Raw genomic sequence first — 18,569 nt, 5'->3', positions numbered from 1 at the left:
TATCAGTACTGGTAACTTTTTATTCAAATTTTTAATTCGCATTTCGATTCGGGTAATACATAAATATTCAAAGAGGAATTTGACAATGAGAATCTCAAATAATTTCCAAACTACTAGGTGCTTCTAGAACAAAGGTAAATTTGTACCTGCCGAATACAGGTATTTCTTACCTGTTGAAGCCAACTGTCGGCCAGAGCACTATTGCTTTTGAGGCACATTTGGGTCGTGCTGCAAAATACTGCGGGTCGTAAAGTTTGCTTGTTGTACAGAGGATTGAGAATAAATTACTTAAAATAGTCCTCCACCAAACGCCAAGGTATCGCACACTACAGCTTTACAAAGAACCCTGAGACCCTGCTTATCAGGAATCAGATGCAGAAAAATCTAGAGAACCTTAAATATAAAAGTCTATCATCCGAGTTCAGGTATATCCGATCAGGAAACGGTATGTCTGGTCAGCCTGTGTAATTGTTCCGGTCTACCAGGTCCGCGCGGAACTTTCTCAATGCTAATTCCAAACCCAACTAAATACATAAAAAAAATACGTACAACTAATTCGTTTCCGAATATTTCTGGCAATTTGTTGGCTAACTATATGTTTCCCTTTCGCTTGCGACATTGTATTTTGGCTTGAAAGTCCTAGAACAATTCTGATAACTCGATTACAGTGGATATTCTATTTTAACATACAATTTTCAACGAAAAATACAACTAGACACGCTTAACTTTATTATCAATCGCAAACCGCACTACAGCATCCACTTCACAATGTAATAATTCCGTTTACCTACGCGCAGCAGTGATATCCCGTTCGAAAGGATGTGGACCGCAGGCGATAGTACTTCCAGCGGGTTTTTCGCTTTCTTAAAGTTTATACTGAACCCACCGGCCCCGATAATTCGATCCGCGTCCGCCCGGCTCGGGAAGCATCGAGCACGAAGAGCCACATCCACCACCGTCATGCCCGGCTCGGGCAGTATCTCACAAAGTGGCGCACCACCAAAGCTTTGCGCAATATCCTTCACCTCCAGCAGCTCGAGCGTCGACAAATCACCGTTGTAAAGCGCTTTACTAATGCCGATCGCTTTCGCCAAACCATCCTCACCGTGCACCAGCTTGGTCAGTTCACCGGCTAGCAACTTTTGTGCTTCCCAAAGTTCCGGCGTACGGCGATGCCTTGCCATCACCTGATCGACCGTTTGCATCGGCAGAAAGGTAAGCAATCGTAGCAACCTTTCCACCTCCGAATCGGGTGTGCGAACGAAAAATTGATACATCGCGTACGGGGAGGTACGTTCATCCGAGAGCCATACTGCGTTGCCGGCTGATTTGCCAAACTTATCACCCTCCTCGTTGGTGATGAGTGGTAAAGTTAAACCGAATACTTCCTTCGATTCGGTACGGCTGATCAGCTCCTGCCCCGACATGATGTTTCCCATCTGATCCGAACCGCCGAGCTGAAACCGACAATCGTGGTGCCGCAACAGATGCAACCAATCGTACGCCTGGAACAGTTGGTAGGAAAACTCGGTAAAGCTCATACCGGATTCGCTAGTAAGCCGGCTCTGTACGGAGGTACGTGAGAGCATTGCACCCATGCGAAAGTGTCGCCCAACGTTGGCCATAAAGTCAACGAAGCTGTACTGCCGGTACCAGTCCGCATTGTTAACGACAAGCACCGGTTTCAGTGTGCCCGGTTTATCCCAGAAAAAGCGCTCATGGTTCGAAAAGATTTGCTCGATCTGTCGCTTAATGCAGGTAACGTTGTGCTGGACGGTTTCCGTTGCTAGCAGCTGCCGTTCTGTTTTGCGCCCGGAAGGATCACCTATCAGCCCGGTAGCACCGCCAACGAGTGCGATCGGTTGATGGCCAGCCCGTTGGGTGTGTAAAAGCCCAATCAATACCAACAGATTGCCCACGTGCAAACTGTTGGCGGTTGGATCGAATCCCGCATAAACGGTTTGACTCGTCAAGCCAAGCATGGATCGGGCTTTGTCGCTGAGGAATAAAAAAAAACACACAAACACAATCAGCATACGGGGCAGCAAACCCATGCACAACTTTACGCACATCGTTTCGGCCGGAAATACATCCTGTATGAAACCGCGCTCCTTTAACTTTAAAATATTGCCCTCCGAAGACCATCGCACCGGATGCGGGAGTTGTAGTGCCTGCCGTGTGACCTTCCGGTGCAATACTCGAACACTGGCCGCAAACATAAGGCTGGCGATGCAAAAGGTGTCGAAAGGTTGTGCTGCGAACGTAAATTTTGTTGACCGAACAGCACCGCTTTGATGTAACCGGCTGACGGTTGTTTGTTTACATTCCACTGACAGTTGCGTGTGTGCGTGCGTGCGCGCGAGCAAGCTTTCCCCGCAAGCTTTATGGCATCGAGCGTACCAAATGCACCATAAAATAGAATTGATTTTTGGATTGGGTTCACACGGCTACGATGCCACTGGAAGAAAAAACTGTATCGTTTTCGTTCCTTGGATGCTGTTAGGGTAGAATTCGTTAGAGCAAAATCATATGTGGCGTTAAAAGCAAACATGATTTTGTTTATTATGGAACAGAAAATAAGACTTCCCCGAATAAAGTGAAAAGATGAGTGATTCCCCGAATCCGATGAACTGAGGGTTCTTCAAATAAGAGAACTGTTTCAATCTCAAGAAAGATTCCTGTCAATTCAATCTATAGAAGGAGTTGAAAAACCTCTTATGTCTTGCTGCCATTTAATCCTGTTTTAGGCAACCAGAAAACTTCATATTCCATGCAACCGGGCTACCCGTGTAGCCAGCAACTTTGGAGGATTTTACCTTCCCGGTGAAAGTTAATTAACTCTTCGTCTTTCTATTAAATCAAATGTGCTGCCTCAATTCTAAGCAATTTCCAAGCTATCGATCTTCAAAGTTTATGTGTTTTTTTTTCGACAAAATATTTTTATAAATGCAAAAAAAGGAGTTAATATTTGAACAAAACCGTTACAGACCGGCACATTAATATCAAAAGTACATTTTTTCCAAATTCGTTTATTTATATTTTATTATGGTGGCTTTCCGTCGTACTGTCCTATTAGTTCTTCCTATTAGTATTAAAATTGAATGAATTTTTCATAACATTTCATCCCCAGCTGCAAACGCACTACTTCCCATAAAAAAACGGTCAATACGCCAATTCAAACGATTCGAAGTACGCAACGTCAACGCATAAACACAACGATCCTTCGCCAAATTCGCCTGCCGTGTGCCAGTGCCAGTGCAAGAATTTCAACGCCTTTGTCAATTCCGCTGCCTCCGTCATATAGGCATTGTTTATTACTAGCTTAAAATTGCTTTCCAGTGCCTTCTGCAAACATTTACGGTCGGAAAATAGTGTTTGGTGGCGGTTTAGTGACGCAAATTAGGTTAGTTGGTGGTAGATGGTACCTTTCGAGCTGCACTCTGCGCCACGAACGGACCGATATCGTTCCCGCTGGCTGCATTAATCTGATTTACATCGCAAAGGGGCATTAGTCATACGTGCGCTCTTCATTGATTTGTACGTCATGAATGGAAAAAAGGCGTTCATTGATCGGGTCTCGTACCGCTGTGTCGTGTGTTGTTTTTTCTAGGTGAACGCAGCAAAACACAACATACCGGGATAGCGACGGAACATTGCCCCGTACGACCTGCCGACCGTGTAACCAGAATTGGACGTGTGCGTGAACTGGCTCAGCGATGGCGTCCGGTTCAACCTTGCAGAAGGCGATCGACATCGTGACGAAGGCAACGGAGGAAGATCGAAATAAAAACTACGAGGAAGCGCTGCGCCTGTACGAGCACGGCGTAGAATACTTTTTGCACGCGATCAAGTGTGAGTGTCCGGCCGGCCCGTTCCCCTACCACCAACTCACTATCAAATACAAACTCTCTCTCTCGCACAGATGAAGCTCAGGGCGATAAGGCGAAGGATTCGATCCGCGCGAAATGCTTTCAGTATCTGGATCGGGCCGAAAAGCTGAAAGCATACCTCAAGAAGGGCAAGAAGAAACCGGTGAAGGACGGGGACGGCGCTACGAAGGACGACAAATCGAAAGGGAACGACAGCTCTGATTCCGACTCGGACGATCCGGAAAAGAAAAAGCTGCAGGCAAAGCTCGAAGGTTCGATCGTGATCGAAAAGCCGAGTGTTAAATGGTCCGACGTTGCCGGGCTGGAAGGTGCGAAAACGGCACTGAAGGAAGCGGTCATACTGCCGATCAAGTTTCCCCACCTGTTCACCGGCAAACGAATGCCGTGGAAGGGAATTTTGCTGTTCGGGGTAAGTGCGCTATCCTCTTCATTTTTCCTATTTTTCCAATGAGAAAAATCCCCATTAATTAACTGCATTACTCCGGGTTAATCTGGGGTTAAATCCATATTGATCCGAAGTAGTCCGGGATAACCTCCGCTACTAACTGTGAATTCAATTCCGGAGTGCACTTCGACATCAATTGCAAGTTACCCCGGATTACTCCAGAAACAACTGCTAATTTTACGTCGGATTTAAGACCGAAATCGAAATCGCTGTTCGAATCAAAATTCCGGAGTTTGCTCCGGAGGGTTATGAAATTGATTCCGCAGTGTACTCCGAAGTTAATATCGGAGATTACTCTGGACTACTTCGGAAAAATGACTCCGGATTTAACTCCTAATTGCTCCGCATTTTTTCCGGAGTAGAACTCCGGAATAATCCGCAGTAGAACCCCGGAATAATCCGCAGTAAACTGCAGATTTTATACGTCGGAGTAGATTCATTAATCCGCCCCGGAGTTCCCTTCTCTAGTCTTGCTCTAGTCTTGCTTGCAAGGAATAAACCTTTTGTTTTGTTTTCCCGTTCTTGTTCCTTTTTTCGGTTACAGCCGCCCGGTACTGGCAAATCGTACTTAGCGAAGGCGGTCGCAACGGAAGCCAACAATTCGACTTTCTTTTCCGTGTCCAGCTCTGACCTCGTATCCAAGTGGCTCGGCGAGTCGGAAAAGCTCGTCAAGAATCTGTTCGAGCTCGCCCGCTCCCACAAACCATCCATCATCTTTATCGACGAGGTCGACTCACTGTGTTCCGCCCGGTCGGACAACGAAAGTGAAAGTGCGCGCCGCATCAAGACGGAGTTTCTCGTGCAGATGCAGGGCGTGGGCAGCGACAACGATGGTGTACTAGTGCTCGGCGCTACCAACACACCGTGGATACTGGATTCCGCTATCCGGCGCCGGTTCGAGAAGCGCATCTACATCCCGCTGCCGGACGAGCACGCGCGGCTGGTAATGTTTAAGATCCATCTTGGCAACACCGCCCACACACTGACCGAGGACAATCTGCGTGTGCTGGCAAGCAAAACGGACGGGTTTTCCGGCTCGGATATTTCGATTGTGGTACGCGATGCGCTTATGCAACCAGTCAGAAAGGTGCAGACGGCGACACACTTTAAAAAGGTGAGCGGCCCATCCCCGGTGGACAAGAAAACGATCTGTGACGATCTGCTGGTACCGTGCAGTCCCGGTGATCCCGGTGCGATCGAGATGACGTGGGTGGACGTACCGGGGGATAAGCTGTTCGAGCCACCGGTCACAATGGTAAGCCTAAGGTTGCCAATGGTTTTCTTCGTTTTATTTCAAATCAATTATAATGGGGTTTTTTTTTAGAATGATATGCTGAAATCTCTGGCCAGTACGAAACCAACCGTCAACGAGGACGACATGAAAAAGTTGGACAAATTTACCGAGGACTTTGGACAGGAAGGTTAAAGCAGGGTAGAAGAACGCTAAGGAAATGAGGGTCGAGATAAGGAGGTATTTTATGAGAAAAGGCAGGGAAAGTATGAAGAGGAGGAGGAGAAGGAGCAGAGGGGGTGAGGGGGAGGTAGAATGTTAGGAGAAGGGCAGCATAAGGTTAACTCTGCGACACGAAATGACGGAAAGTGAAAGGGTATGAGCATGTGTGTTCGTGTGTGTGAGTGTTTGTATGTGTGGAAAAGAGAAGAGAAAGAGAGAGAGAGAGAGAAAAACAACCAAGTTCAGGACGCATCTTAATAGTTCGTGTATTTAATTGAAGGGAAATTTGCTTTAAACAAAACCCATTTTCTGCTTAATGGTCGTAAGCGCTATTACGACTCGTTTTAACGACCCGAAGCTCGAAGTTCGGGTCGATTCCATCCATAAACCTGTAAGGTTGGTTGGTTTTGAGACGTTCCACTTCACTCGTTTCGTTGTATTTGACCTGTAAGGTCGTGCCTGCCATAAAACAGATGGCTTCCTAGACTTACATGAAAATTGTTTTTTGCAAACAAGCAGAAAACCGAAACGATTTTTTGTTTGTACACACAGGTACACACACACACATACTCACGCATCCACACACACGCACATACGCCTTAGTGAGAGGAGTCCCATGTGTGATGATGATTATACGCGGTAAAATCAAGAATAAATAAGAAACAAAGCAACACGCGAAAGGAAAGCGAAACAAAATGAATTACCTATATTATATAGATATATATACAATATATGAACAAACAATATGACCTAATGTATCATCATTTCAACTCAATTGCCTTTGCCGTGGGTAGCAAATACTTGGCGTGTAATAAATCTGTTGACGGTTCTGTTAATACCGATTACCAACGCAAAACAAAGTAAAACAACATCGATTAAAAAGGAAGCAAAAGCCACACGACACACACAAACACATTTCAATTTTTTGTCCATCATTTTTAATTGGTTTTTAATACGTACGGGTTTTTTAACAGTTTTTTTTAAATTAACGCTTAAACATAACCTTAACTCCGCATTAGTTTTCCTCCCATCTCGAAAAGGATAGTGTGAGGGTTCTGTTTAAGTTTTAGCTTTCTAGATTAAGGTTTTCCTTTTGTATGTACACCAATCCAAATTCCATCGTGACATTCTCACGTAGCGAGATAACGGTAGGGATCAGGATACAAATTTTGGTATCCAACTAGCAGGGTAACATGTCTAGAAAGCCATCCGATGGCAGGCGTGACCTAAACAGTGCTAACGTAATGCTTCCACAACCCATGTACGGTATCGTCTCTATTGCGTTGAACTTAATTTCGCAAACCTCTTGATTTGCCAGTTGGTCTATGGTAAGAGTGCGTCCGAAATCCAACCGTGGATGGCAGAATGAGGGATAGAATATGTTGGGATAAGGTTAGGGCTGGTACTTTAAATTCCTGCCTGAGAGCTCAGAATAGTAGTTCCAGTCATAGTTGGAGGTTCGGTATCAATCTCGTCCGAAAATAGCGAACTATCTCCAGTGTAGGAATAAGCGAGACAATAATGCTTAGATGCAGAACCTCTGGTAACACTTGCTTTGTTTTTGCAATTGTTTTTCTTCCAGATTTCACCCATGTTTATTGTTTGTATGGAAGCTGCTAAAAAAAACTAAACGGAAGCAAATAAACGAAAAGATATTATTTTGTTAGCAATCAATCTGCTTTAGTAGCGAGACAAAGAAACTAATATTCTTCCTAGCACGTGGCGACGATGAGGTCGTAAGTTTTTGATGGAAGCATCGAGTTGGAAGCGTATGCGAGCCCAAAAGCTCTAGATCTGCTCAGATTCCAATTGAAAAGATTTTCCATGTATTGAAAACAATCTTTTGTTCGTTCATCAACTACACTGTTGAGAATGCTGCTCTCCAACTTCAGCTTTGCTCAGTGTCCCAACGCTCGGCGTGACAAGATTTCCTGCTGGTATGATATCTGGTATTAGGATGATCTGCTACTGCTTGGCATGGCTTTGTTTTGAGTTCCCCGTGTGTGGATTCTGATGTGACCGAACTTGTCGTAATTGTTTCTTGGTCTGATAGGAGTTGTTTTACTTTTCGTCTGCAGCTGAAGGTATGTAACTGTAGCTGTTTGCCACTCTAGTTAGGCCACTATCATGGTTGGCTGGGCCAATCTAAACACTTAACACTTGAAACTCTTGGTTGGTTCTACTGCTTACATCAAGCTGACGTCCTTGCCATGGCCCTAATTGAGAATCTCTGGTTATAAGTAGTTGAAAGTAATCGAAACTCCACCAACTTATCAAAAATGTTCACACATCTGATCCTCATATCATTTTAAACCGGTTTCCATCAGCAATCTGCAATACGCAACTCCATCACTCGTCCAGTCATCCAGAAAATTGATCGAAAGCATACCCAGGATTCGGTAATTTAACGTTTATTGATCAATAATTCAATTTATTTGGTAGTGAAAGTTTGTACATTAAATCCGCATGCGAAACGAAGAAACCAACAACAAAAAAACGACATCCGCCTGGCCCATTTTATTTATCGCCAGTTTGTTTTGCTGTTTTCTTCTTTTTCTTGTGTTTCCTCGCGTACAAACACGTACAATTTAAACAATACAATTTAAATAATTATTAGAACAGAACCGTAACATTCATACAAGCGAAGAGAAACGTGAAGGGAAAGAGTGTTGGGGGAAGGACAAGAAAGAAGCGTGATCCCAAATGTACAGGAAAAAAATAAGCAAAACTAAACAAACCGAAGCTTCTAAATGCTTTACAAAAAACAAAAAAAAAACACAAAATTCTCGCACGTTTGATTTCGCAGTCTGCTGCTGCTGCTGCTGCTGCTGCTTGTTGTTTGGTTTGTTAAATTTTGCTCATTGGTTTTGGTTTTGCATTTCTAGGATGCTTCAACACCTACGTTTATTTGCGTTTATATCATCATCAATCATCAATCATCTGCGTCATTCGTGTGTCACCCGTGAAAAGCCCACACACCCACACCTACCTCCACATAGTACGTTTACCTTTTCATTCAGTAATGCGCGTGGTTTTCGCTTTCCTAATTCAAACATCACCTAATCGAATCGAATTGTTTTTTCATCTACCCCCGTTTCCGTACTTTACTTCCTCCTCCTAACTTGTTTATACTTCTCTTGGTTTTATTTGCCAGGCAATAATGTTTTGTGTGTGTGTGTTTTTTTTCCCGTTTGATGTGAGTTTTTATAAGTGAGTAGTTTTTCATTCTGTTTGGTTTTTCTCTTAAAGGGGTTGGCGGTTTGCGCTTTGTTTTTTGGATTTCTTGTATTTTTCTGTTGTTGTTGTTGCTGCTGTTTTTTTTTCTTTTACTTTCTCTCTTATCCTCTCATTTTTCTACACTTCATTTCGTTAATGTTAGGCATTTTTTTATATTATATAAGCTGCATTTAAGCTGGGTGTACCATATTTTGTTTTGGATTTTTTGCTACCAACTTCCATAATTCCTTCCAAAGACGAAATATATGAGTGTGTGACACTGTGTTTGTGTGTATTGTGTTGTGTGAGTGAGTGTGTGTATGTTTGTGTTCGTGTTCGATTTTTTTAATGTTTAATTTTCATCTGCTATAGGTGCATTTTTTGTTTGTTTTTGTATAAGGTCTTTTGCTTTGTTTTATTTAAATCCTCACATTGTTTTACCAATTCTATGCTTTTTTATAGGTTCTTCCGCTTTTGTTTTACTTAACTTCTCACAATGTTTTACCATTGCTATGCTTCTTATAGGTTGTTTTGTTTTGTTTTTATTTAACTTCGCACATTGTTCTTTTCTTCTTGCCTTTCCGTATGCATTGTTTTGCGGTATAATCTATGTTTTTTTTTCCTCCACGACGGAAGGAGTCTGGATTGAGTGACGGTACCCAACTCTCTCCTCTTCACACACACACAGGCGCGCGAGCGCGCGCACAAACACACTTACGTTGTTTTTTGCTTTTGCTTTCCCGACATTTTTCATAATCCGTGTCCCTACACCTGCTGCGAAACCAGCTGTTTCCCGTATTTTCCATGTTTGTATGTGTGTGTGTGTGTGTGTTTTTTTTTACTGAGTGTATGTGTGTGGTTGTAATTTTTTTATTTTTTCCCCTTTTTACGCACGTAATTCTACACTACATCCGATTAACATGATTTGTTGTAAGAGTTCTTTTTTTAGGACTTCAAACGTTTCGCACTCGTCTGATGCACCGCACCTGTTTGCCTTATAGGATATTTATATTGGCGCAAACGGGGTTCCTTATTCCTTTTTTTCAGTAACGCTATGGTTTCTCCATGAAATAAAAATTTAAAAAAAGAAGACAAATACAAAAAAAGAATAGATAAACAGCGTGCGCCAGCGCTTGTACACACACGCTGCTAGACAATTCGTTTTTGTTTTAAAGCATCAGCCTACTCCAACCCTTCCTAATAAGTCCGTACCTTATTGAATGTGTGTGTGTGTGTGTGTGTGAATGTACGTATGCTTGTCTTCTGGGATTATACAACATCTATTGTTTACTGTTGCTCCACATTTTTTTCAGTGATTTTCCACTGTCCGGTCTGTACATTGTGTTTTGGGTTGTATTTTGCATGATTTTTGTCTTCCTCTAATTGTTTTCACTTTTTCTTGCTTTTGTAATGTGTGTTTCAATGCATCCAAATGTGGCCTCTTTGATTGGACCGTAGCGCTCACCTCTACCGCCCCCTACCCTCTAGCCAGTACCCTTCGATTTTTCTGACACTTTCTCCGTGATTTCCGCTGTCCGTTGGCTGTTGCGCCTAGTTTATCCCTCATTGTCCCTCGGCTACCGTCACCACAACCGCCACCAACCGTTCGAACCACTCTCTACTTTGGCGGCATAACCATGATGCCGTCACCCTTTGCCCGACCGCGGTTACCCACCCGTCCGTTAAATTAAACTTTATTTGTTGCTGTCGGAATAGAAAATTTTTCCGAGCAGTAAGCCGATCAGGCCGGTAACGATCGCAGCAATAACGCTGTAGATGAGCTCCGTCGAAGATTGATTGCGGGCCTGCTGGGCCGGTGGCGAGTACGGATTTTGATAGTTGGGTGGCACCGACTGGATCGGGGGCGATTTGGTGGCAGCAGCCACCGACGATTCCTCCTTAGCCCGTCCGTCCACCTGCATGTGTAGTTGTAATATTTTTTCCTACAATTAAAAAGGGAAAACAATGATGAACTGTAGGTATTTTTTTTTTTCGTCAAATTATTCTGGTTTAAAATTAATGCTAATTAAACTAATACAAAACACATTTTTTGTACTGTGTTCCTTGTACCTGTGTACCAATCCTTGATGACCGATCCCTTTAATTTGCAGCTGAACAGTCTTTTTTAACGGAAGAGCCTGTTTTAGCAAAGTATCAATCCATGATCGGCATTCGGTTGCAGGAGGAAATGTTTTGTCAGTCTTAGCTTGCGCCTGAGGAAACATTTCATCGCAAAAAAATCTGTCGCGACGGTCGAACTGGGACTGTATCGTACCTTTTGTAGTCCCAGTACTCACATACGCCACTGAGACTGGACCCTGTCCTTAGCTGCGTTCGAGAAGAAGATGCTCAGAAGGATCGTTGGCCCCGTATGTGTGGAAGGACAATGGAGGAGCCGCTACAACGCTGTATGACGACCTCACCGTCGTGCAGCGAATAAGGCTCGCCAGGCTCCGATGGGCTGGCCATGTTATACGCATGGCACCAGAATGATCCAGCTCAGAAAGTCCTTTTAGGTCGTCCACACGGACAGAGGAGGGGTGGTAGGCCCAGATTAAGGTGGGAGAATGGCATGGAATCATCCGCCACCAAGGCCGGGATAACGGATTTGCGGACGAAGGCACGGGACCGTTCCGCTGCGGCAGGCCAAGACCGCAAAGCGGTTGTAGCGCCTGCTAAGTAAGTGAGTAACCTACGTTTGCCTGTGTAATTGTTTAAATTATAGAAATGTGAGTAATAAGCCATTCGTTTGAATTGTTTGGAACCACAACAAAAGCTTAAAGAAAGATTATCCGACACTTTTTCGCCTATTGTCTGTGTAAGTTGATTACTTCACTTTGTAAAAAGAAGTAACAACAGCACGCAGACTTATTTTGATGGTTAAATTTTTCAATTAACTTAATAAAAAGTATAGGTTTTATGGAAATAATGCATATTTTCATACAAAAAAGTATTTTTGACGCATAATACGCTACTGTAAATATAAATGTTGCAACTTTCAATTAATTTTTATTAGTTAGATAACAAATAGCGTTCCCTTTCTGGAAATTTTCATGCAAATATGATGAGCAGATCAAAAGTGATTAGCTTTCTTATCTAGCAAAATGCTATCTCACATACGTACATACACATAACTCACACATGTATGACGGGGGTAGGTGGTTATAGAAGTAAAGGCGTATTTTTGGTTAGGAAAATGTTCCCATTTCACGTAAATCCCAAGAGAAAAAAAAATCGATACAAAAAAAAACCAACACACTCTTCGTTACACGAATGGCGCTCCTTCGTTCAGCCGTGGTTGATTTCAGGTTTGTAAATTTGTTACGAGTACCAGTGGGGCTCTGCATGGATGTGTTTGTATGATACAAAATAGTACCACACCGAACAATATTGATTTGTTGTTTTTTTTTTTGCATGCTCTTTCCAGCATAAGGTAAATTTCCAAGAAGTTGAAATGAATAATAAAATATGCTTCACTGGCATTTTTCACTACTAGTCTAGTAGAGCGCTTCTTAAAAGTAAGGTTTACCGTGATTGGTTGAATTTGAAATTGCAAAACGAATTCTTAATGACATTTTTCTGATAGCAATTTTCGTAGCGAATGAAACTATGGCCATCCCATATAGCTACCGAAAGACTTCACCGGACTTAAGCGAATCTTTCCATTTTTGGTTTGCTACACAATGATACTCTGTGTTCTGCATAACAAATTGGTTGGATATTCTGCTATCATTATGGAGCAAAACATGCAGTGAACGCTCAGCGCACTGGTATGATATCTGTGGCCGAATTGATCTTCACAACGGGTAACGAATCTGGGACTGACTGACTATCCAACTACTGTGGGATTCATCAAGTCAGAAAGGTCAGTAATGACCGGCCAATAGCTCTTGAGATTGTAGATCGAAAATAGAAGATCCTGTGTTGGTAGAAATATTAAAAATAATTGGGATAATCGGGGACCATTGGGGTCCAAACGTGCATCGTATGGCCTTCACCGTCTGCCGAAATACAGAAAACTTCGAGACCACACGAAGTGGGAGATATATCGCATACTGATTCGCCCCGGTGGTCCACTATGGCCACGAGTCTTGGAGCTGCAGGGATTGAGTACTCTGGAGAATTATTCTGGACCGGATCACGACGATGTGCTCTATAGTAAGCAGGCCAACGATAGAGCGAGAGAAATGCTACAATCAAAGAAGAACAGAGTTGAATTTCCTCCTAGCTTTTCTCCTAGCGTGCTAAATCGATAAATTGAAACAGTTTGTTAGAATTCGCTTCACGAAGACTATCGAAGCGGAATTTGGAAACCCAGCGTTTCACATGGAGGAGGAGGGTCCTTTGTGAGTCCTCCCTTTCCAACAGTTAAAGCCGCCAATGTATGGAAGTTCATATAATCACTGACTTCGTACCTTTGTCCAACATAGTTCGGGACGAACTGAAAACTGACCGACTTGAATACGCCAGCCACAATTTGAGCATCATTCGTCCCGTTGATAAAATTCAAAACTCTTATTCAACTGGTAAAGACAAATGTTTTCGAACATCCGAGAAGGTATGTGAGACTTTTCTGAGCAGCGCACGATCCCCATAGCTTTGCGATCCCCATAGCTAGAAAATTTAAGGTCTTCAAACCGCCATTCGTCTCTTAACCGTTAACGTGTGCGCCTCAACTCCCAAGCGGACGAGATTCATATCCTTTTAACGCTTACCCGTAGTTGCAAATTTTCCTGCCTCAGCACGGTTTCGTTGTCCCGCAGTTTTTTCATCTCCTTCAGCAGTGCCGCCTCGGACTTCTGCTCATCCTCGTTGCTCATCGCGCTAAATTGTGTGTTTGAGAACTGTGCGCCACTGTCGCTGCTTATCGCAGCTGGAGCAATATAATCAAAGCAAAGCAAAAAAGGGAAAGAAGAAAAGAAAGAAAAAACAATTAGCGTATAAGGCAAGGACAGTTGTCGAACTACGGCATACAGGACGATTGTTTACTGCTGGTTGTTGCTGGTGCTGCGGCTGTTGATCCTGCTGCTGCTGCTGCGCCCGTGGACGATTCGCCGGCCGGGGCCGGCTGGTTGCTGTCCAGCGGGCACTCGAACACGCACCTTAGCTTCGAGTCCATCAGCTTCTCCGGATACTTCTTCCAGAGATCCTCCAGGTTGATCTCCTCATCGTCCGGCTTTACCATCGATTGCACCATGAACTTGTGCTTGTTCTTCTCGTTCGAATCAAATATGAATGGTTGTAGGACAACTGCAAGAGTACAGAAAAATGAATTGATTACATCGATAACACTATCAAACAGAAGGGGACAGTTTTTGTGGGGAGGCTATGTAGTACATAAAGCACACTTACTGGCTATCTCCTGTGATTCGCGGGGTTCCAGTAAGCCACAGTTCGGTCGCACGCAGTACTTCTTCGGCGCGGTTGTTTTGATTTTGAAGAATATATCATGGTCGGTCGGGTTGGTGAGCCGCATGTACGACGCAACGGCAGTCCGGAACGGGCCTGATGGGAACGAATACAACATCCAGTACCCAACAGATGCGATAGAAAGAAAATCAAGTGTTAAAAAGCATATTGGATTACGGATGAAAATAACAACTCTTTTCAAGTCAATCAAGCAAATTTATTCACTTTTACTCACTCCCTATTGGGATCTAATTTTTTTAGCATCTCTTTTGGACAGACAGAAGGCGGACCCCTACTCAATACTCATAACGACGTCATAACAGCTGTGACAAGTCGCTGCGCTTTGAATCCCAAAACAGTTTTCAAACCTCTATGTTGATTCGAATCCTAATAGTTTTAAACTCTTTGCCTCTCTCTGTCTCTCTCTCTCTCTCTTAGCGAATATTTGCGATTGGAGCCCTACTGGCGACTAGTTACTTCTTGGAACTGTGATTGATAAAAAAACGATTCTCAAAGGAGTTATAAAAACTCTGTTGCGATTCGAATTCCTCTGGCGACTTTTAACTCCTAAGGGGATTGAATTTGATAATAACGATACCCCGAAAGAGTTTTTTTATTTGTGAGGAGTTGATTCAAATCTTTCATTACAAGGATTTAAATTACTCACTAAGAGTACTTCGTATTCACAACACTTTATTGGACAATCACGACCATCAGCGGGGGGAGGGAGATTGCAATAAAAAATGTAACAATTCGTGTGTAGTGGTGTGTGCGCGCGCGTGAAAGTGTAGTTTTTTTTTCAAGCATTCCTTTACAATTCCCATCCATTTCTTTTTCTTTCAAAACCCCTTTCGGTTTGGGTTTTCTTCAAGTCTCAGACCTTCCCCCTTAAGGTTTCTATCTAGACTTTCCGAATTTTTTTTTTGTAGTTTGTTCATAGCTGGATAGGCGTCCTTCTACTGCACGCACGTGCCCGTGTGTGTGTGTGTGTGTTTGTGCGTGCGGGATTTTTCTTTCCGAAGCCCATTTCGGTTGGTTGATTGTCGGCACTTCCGGTTGATTGAAGGGAAAGGATTAATGTTTCAACATTTTCCATCCATTACATCCCTGCTGTTTTCTGCTGGACTGTCGTCTTGATCGGTGTCGGTAATCAGGATGGCACGGATACACACACACACACACGAGCGCGCGTTTGTGAAATTGATTGGAGCCGTATTATTATAAAAAAACGGAATTGGAAAATATCCTTTGCTCATTTCTGTTGGTGTTTTCTCTCTTTCTCTCTTCTCTCTCTCTCTTTCTTTCTCTTACCGACCCGGGTATACACATTTCAGTCATATTCAATGGTTGTGTGGAATTAGCTAATTGCATTGCACGATATCCGAGGGGCGCGTTATGTATATATATAAATATGCGCAACATAGTTCTAACCTCAACACCACTTTGCCGTCCTCCTCCCCCCCCCCCCCCCCTTGACGCCCTTCGATCCCTTTGAACACTGTAGGCACGTTGTTCTAAGCACACCAATACCACCTCAGTGCCGCAACATTTGTCAGTGGACAGTGCTTAGCGGATGGATACTCTCGATTTTTGGGGATGGTGTACAGGGTGTGCAATGTGCGCCTCGCGATGTCGTCATACATTAGACAGTAGAGAAGGGAGGAGGGAGGGTTCGGTTGGGAGAATTTGGTGGGGTGGTTTGTTGGAGGGCAAAGATGCATTATGGCTGACTTCCAGCGAAAGGTGCTTCGTCACGATGGGTTGGATTGACGCGGGTAGTGAGAAGAAGGAGAAGAAAAGGGGGACGGTGGATGGAGAGGACAAATGGAAAGGAAAAGCGCTTATCACCGCACCCTATCCGTGCAGGAAAGTAGGCTAGAAAACAGATACACACGCGCGCACACACATACACACACACACCACAACCACACTTTTCTTCATCGTCGCGAAACCTGGGATGATTGGGGGTTTTGCTCTTTCGGGTTAAGGATTTAAATAGCGAGAAACCGCCACCACCACAACCACACTGCTCCCCGGTACCAACAGTGGCCACGCAATCGGCGCCCTCTTCTCTTCTACCCCCTCCCCCACTTAACTCCCTTCTTGAATCTCCCCCCCCCCCCCTCTACTCCTCTCCCTCTCCTCATCCAAAATTCACTCGACACGATGAGCTGATGAATCAGTGTCCGGGTAAGCTAGGGCGGGGACACACGATCCCAGCTGTCCTTGCTCGCCCCGCAGACAACCCGTAGCATGAAATCTTACCCAGAAATTTGAGCTCGTTCGCCGGTTCAATGTTTAATAACTGGGCAGGCTTCGCCATATTTGAACCAGGTTTGCAAAAAGGCCACACACTTCTACACGGAGACGCGCTTCGTACGCACGCAGTAAATGTTCGATTTTTTCTTCTGCTTCCCTCCCTGTGGTCGTTCGCGCTCGCTCTATCGCCGCACGGTGCGCTCCTGCTCGCTCGCTCGCCGTTGCTCGCTATTAGCGGTTTCTCCTTCTCGCTCGCACACTCGCTCTACTCGCGCACGGTGTATTGCGTGGATCGTCCTTTTCGTGGTTTAAAATGGCGTATGTGTGTGGGGTTTTCCTTCAGCAGCAAGCAGCTCTTAGTCCCCCCCGCACTACAGCTCTTGGAGACCGTTTTGTACCCTCCCGAAACAGCAAAACCTTCGCTTAATTTGGGCTGATGGCAATGCTGTTCCCTTGCAACGGTGCGTGTCTGTGTGCCGGATTGTGGTGTGGCGCGGACAGCCGCTTTTCCTCGTTTGTTGCTGACCGTTTTCACGCCTCGTTGTGGCCCCGTTTGATACCGCTGTCCAGTGTGTCCAGTCAACACACATACACATACGCACACATACGCACAATAGTTGGCACAACGGTGCGGCTTCCCTTTTCTCTTCTTTTCGGCTACACCAACCGAACCGTGTGTGTGATGCACTCAACAAAAAAAAAAACACCGTTCACGTACAAGAAACACACTTCCGTACACACGCACACACACACAAACACATGGACGAGCGCGCGCGTCAACTGCCAGGATCAACGGGAAAACGGGAGAAAACTTTTTCCACAAAAAACGGTTTTGCAACTGCTGGCTCAAGTGGAAGGCTTTGTGCCCCGGGAGATGATGTGAAATGTCGGCGAAACCTCTTTTTTATCGACAGGCTGGCGTTGACGGGTTGTACGGGACTGCGTTTAGTTGGCGGGCACACTAGCGCCATCTGTGCTATAAAATGTGTCAACCGTCAAATTTTCTGGCCCAAGGTGAGGACATGCGAGCGCGACCGAGTCAAGTAACGTTTTGGGAGCTTCCAGGAGCAACCGTCAGACGGTGCTACTGTTGTGTTGCTAGTTGCGATGCAAAAGAAAAAACAGTAGCAGCTCCAGTTTTGTTCAGATGTTCAGGCTAGTTCCGAAATCGAAAGGTTTTACCATCTTCCAAAATCCATTTCAAATTTCAAAAACAGAACCATGCGAAAAAATTGGAACGATTGAGCTAGGACTCTTTTTTATGACTAGACCCGGATCTAGGTACGTTCCTGTAGGGATCGAGTTTGAACCGTGAGTGCAACGAGTACAGTTGAAGAGAGAGAGAGAGAGAGAGAGAGAGAGAGAGAAAGAGAGAGAGACAGCATGATGTGGTACAAGCAAGCCGGGTACATAATAAGAAATCTTTTTGATGTAAAATTTTCAGCTTTTTGCGTTTTCACTTTCACGATCTTGGTTCATGTACCATTGATTGTATACTTTATTTTCTTCTCCTTTGTGGCTTACCTTTAGGCCACGCCAGTATGTTATATTACAGTTACTATAGTAACTTGCTTCCCCTTTGAAAAATCACGCCTACTTCGATACAAAACTACCGTTCCAATGATGGTATTCGCTCGTCGGATTTCAACCGAAGGCGTAGGGAAATCTATTGTCTCAAATCTTTGTGCTGGTGCTGGGTTATAGGCAAATATGCCTATCCATAGCTGGCCAGACAGCGATGGATAGGATAGAGAGTGTTCAACGGAAGTTTACACGGGTTGCTGTTCGCCGCTTTCTAGCTGGCTACATGGAAATGGTCCTCTCTTATCCCCATTGTTGTCAACTACTGGGCTTGAACCGATAAGAACGCGATACTGTCACTTCCGCTCCTCTCCAA

The 18,569-nt window shown here is 44.3% G+C and overlaps 3 protein-coding genes across 3 annotated transcripts in view; 1 reads left to right on the top strand and 2 right to left on the bottom strand.

Moving 5' to 3' along the window:
- Positions 1-749: 749 nt before the first annotated feature.
- On the bottom strand, positions 750-2,219 carry LOC126557653 (tyrosine--tRNA ligase, mitochondrial). Its single transcript, XM_050213510.1, has 2 exons — positions 2,071-2,219; positions 750-1,998 (listed from the first exon to the last, which is right to left on the bottom strand). The coding sequence occupies exons 1-2, from the start codon at positions 2,217-2,219 to the stop codon at positions 750-752; spliced, it is 1,398 nt and encodes a 465-aa protein (XP_050069467.1).
- Positions 2,220-3,673: 1,454 nt separating this feature from the next.
- The window catches only part of LOC126557838 (vacuolar protein sorting-associated protein 4), a 175,222-nt gene continuing 160,326 nt past the window's right edge, over positions 3,674-18,569 (top strand). The window contains exons 1-4 of the mRNA XM_050213745.1: positions 3,674-3,852; positions 3,923-4,299; positions 4,880-5,590; positions 5,660-5,764. Coding sequence (XP_050069702.1) covers positions 3,717-3,852; positions 3,923-4,299; positions 4,880-5,590; positions 5,660-5,761 — 1,326 coding nt within the window. The 5' untranslated portion in view covers positions 3,674-3,716 and the 3' untranslated portion in view covers positions 5,762-5,764. The remainder of the gene's footprint in view (positions 3,853-3,922; positions 4,300-4,879; positions 5,591-5,659; positions 5,765-18,569) is intronic.
- Positions 10,690-16,822, bottom strand: LOC126559497 (vesicle-associated membrane protein/synaptobrevin-binding protein). Its single transcript, XM_050215669.1, has 5 exons — positions 16,679-16,822; positions 14,357-14,509; positions 13,979-14,254; positions 13,720-13,877; positions 10,690-10,947 (listed from the first exon to the last, which is right to left on the bottom strand). The coding sequence occupies exons 1-5, from the start codon at positions 16,734-16,736 to the stop codon at positions 10,699-10,701; spliced, it is 894 nt and encodes a 297-aa protein (XP_050071626.1). The 5' UTR covers positions 16,737-16,822; the 3' UTR covers positions 10,690-10,698.

The sequence above is a fragment of the Anopheles maculipalpis genome, chromosome X (assembly GCF_943734695.1).
Source record: "Anopheles maculipalpis chromosome X, idAnoMacuDA_375_x, whole genome shotgun sequence".
Lineage (NCBI taxonomy): Eukaryota > Metazoa > Arthropoda > Insecta > Diptera > Culicidae > Anopheles > Anopheles maculipalpis.
This window is presented reverse-complemented; position numbering and strand designations above follow the sequence as displayed.

Coding starts and splice junctions, on each gene's coding strand:
- LOC126557653 (XM_050213510.1), bottom strand. CDS start 2,219: ATGTTTGCGGCCAGTGTTCGAGTATTGCACCGGAAGGTCACACGGCAG. Junction 1,999..2,070: donor GTATTTCCGGCCGAAACGAT/GTGCGTAAAGTT, acceptor TTTATTCCTCAG/CGACAAAGCCCGATCCATGC.
- LOC126559497 (XM_050215669.1), bottom strand. CDS start 16,736: ATGGCGAAGCCTGCCCAGTTATTAAACATTGAACCGGCGAACGAGCTC. Junction 14,255..14,356: donor CGAATCACAGGAGATAGCCA/GTAAGTGTGCTT, acceptor GTACTCTTGCAG/TTGTCCTACAACCATTCATA. Junction 10,948..13,719: donor AGGAAAATTTGCAACTACGG/GTAAGCGTTAAA, acceptor TTTTAATTGTAG/GAAAAAATATTACAACTACA.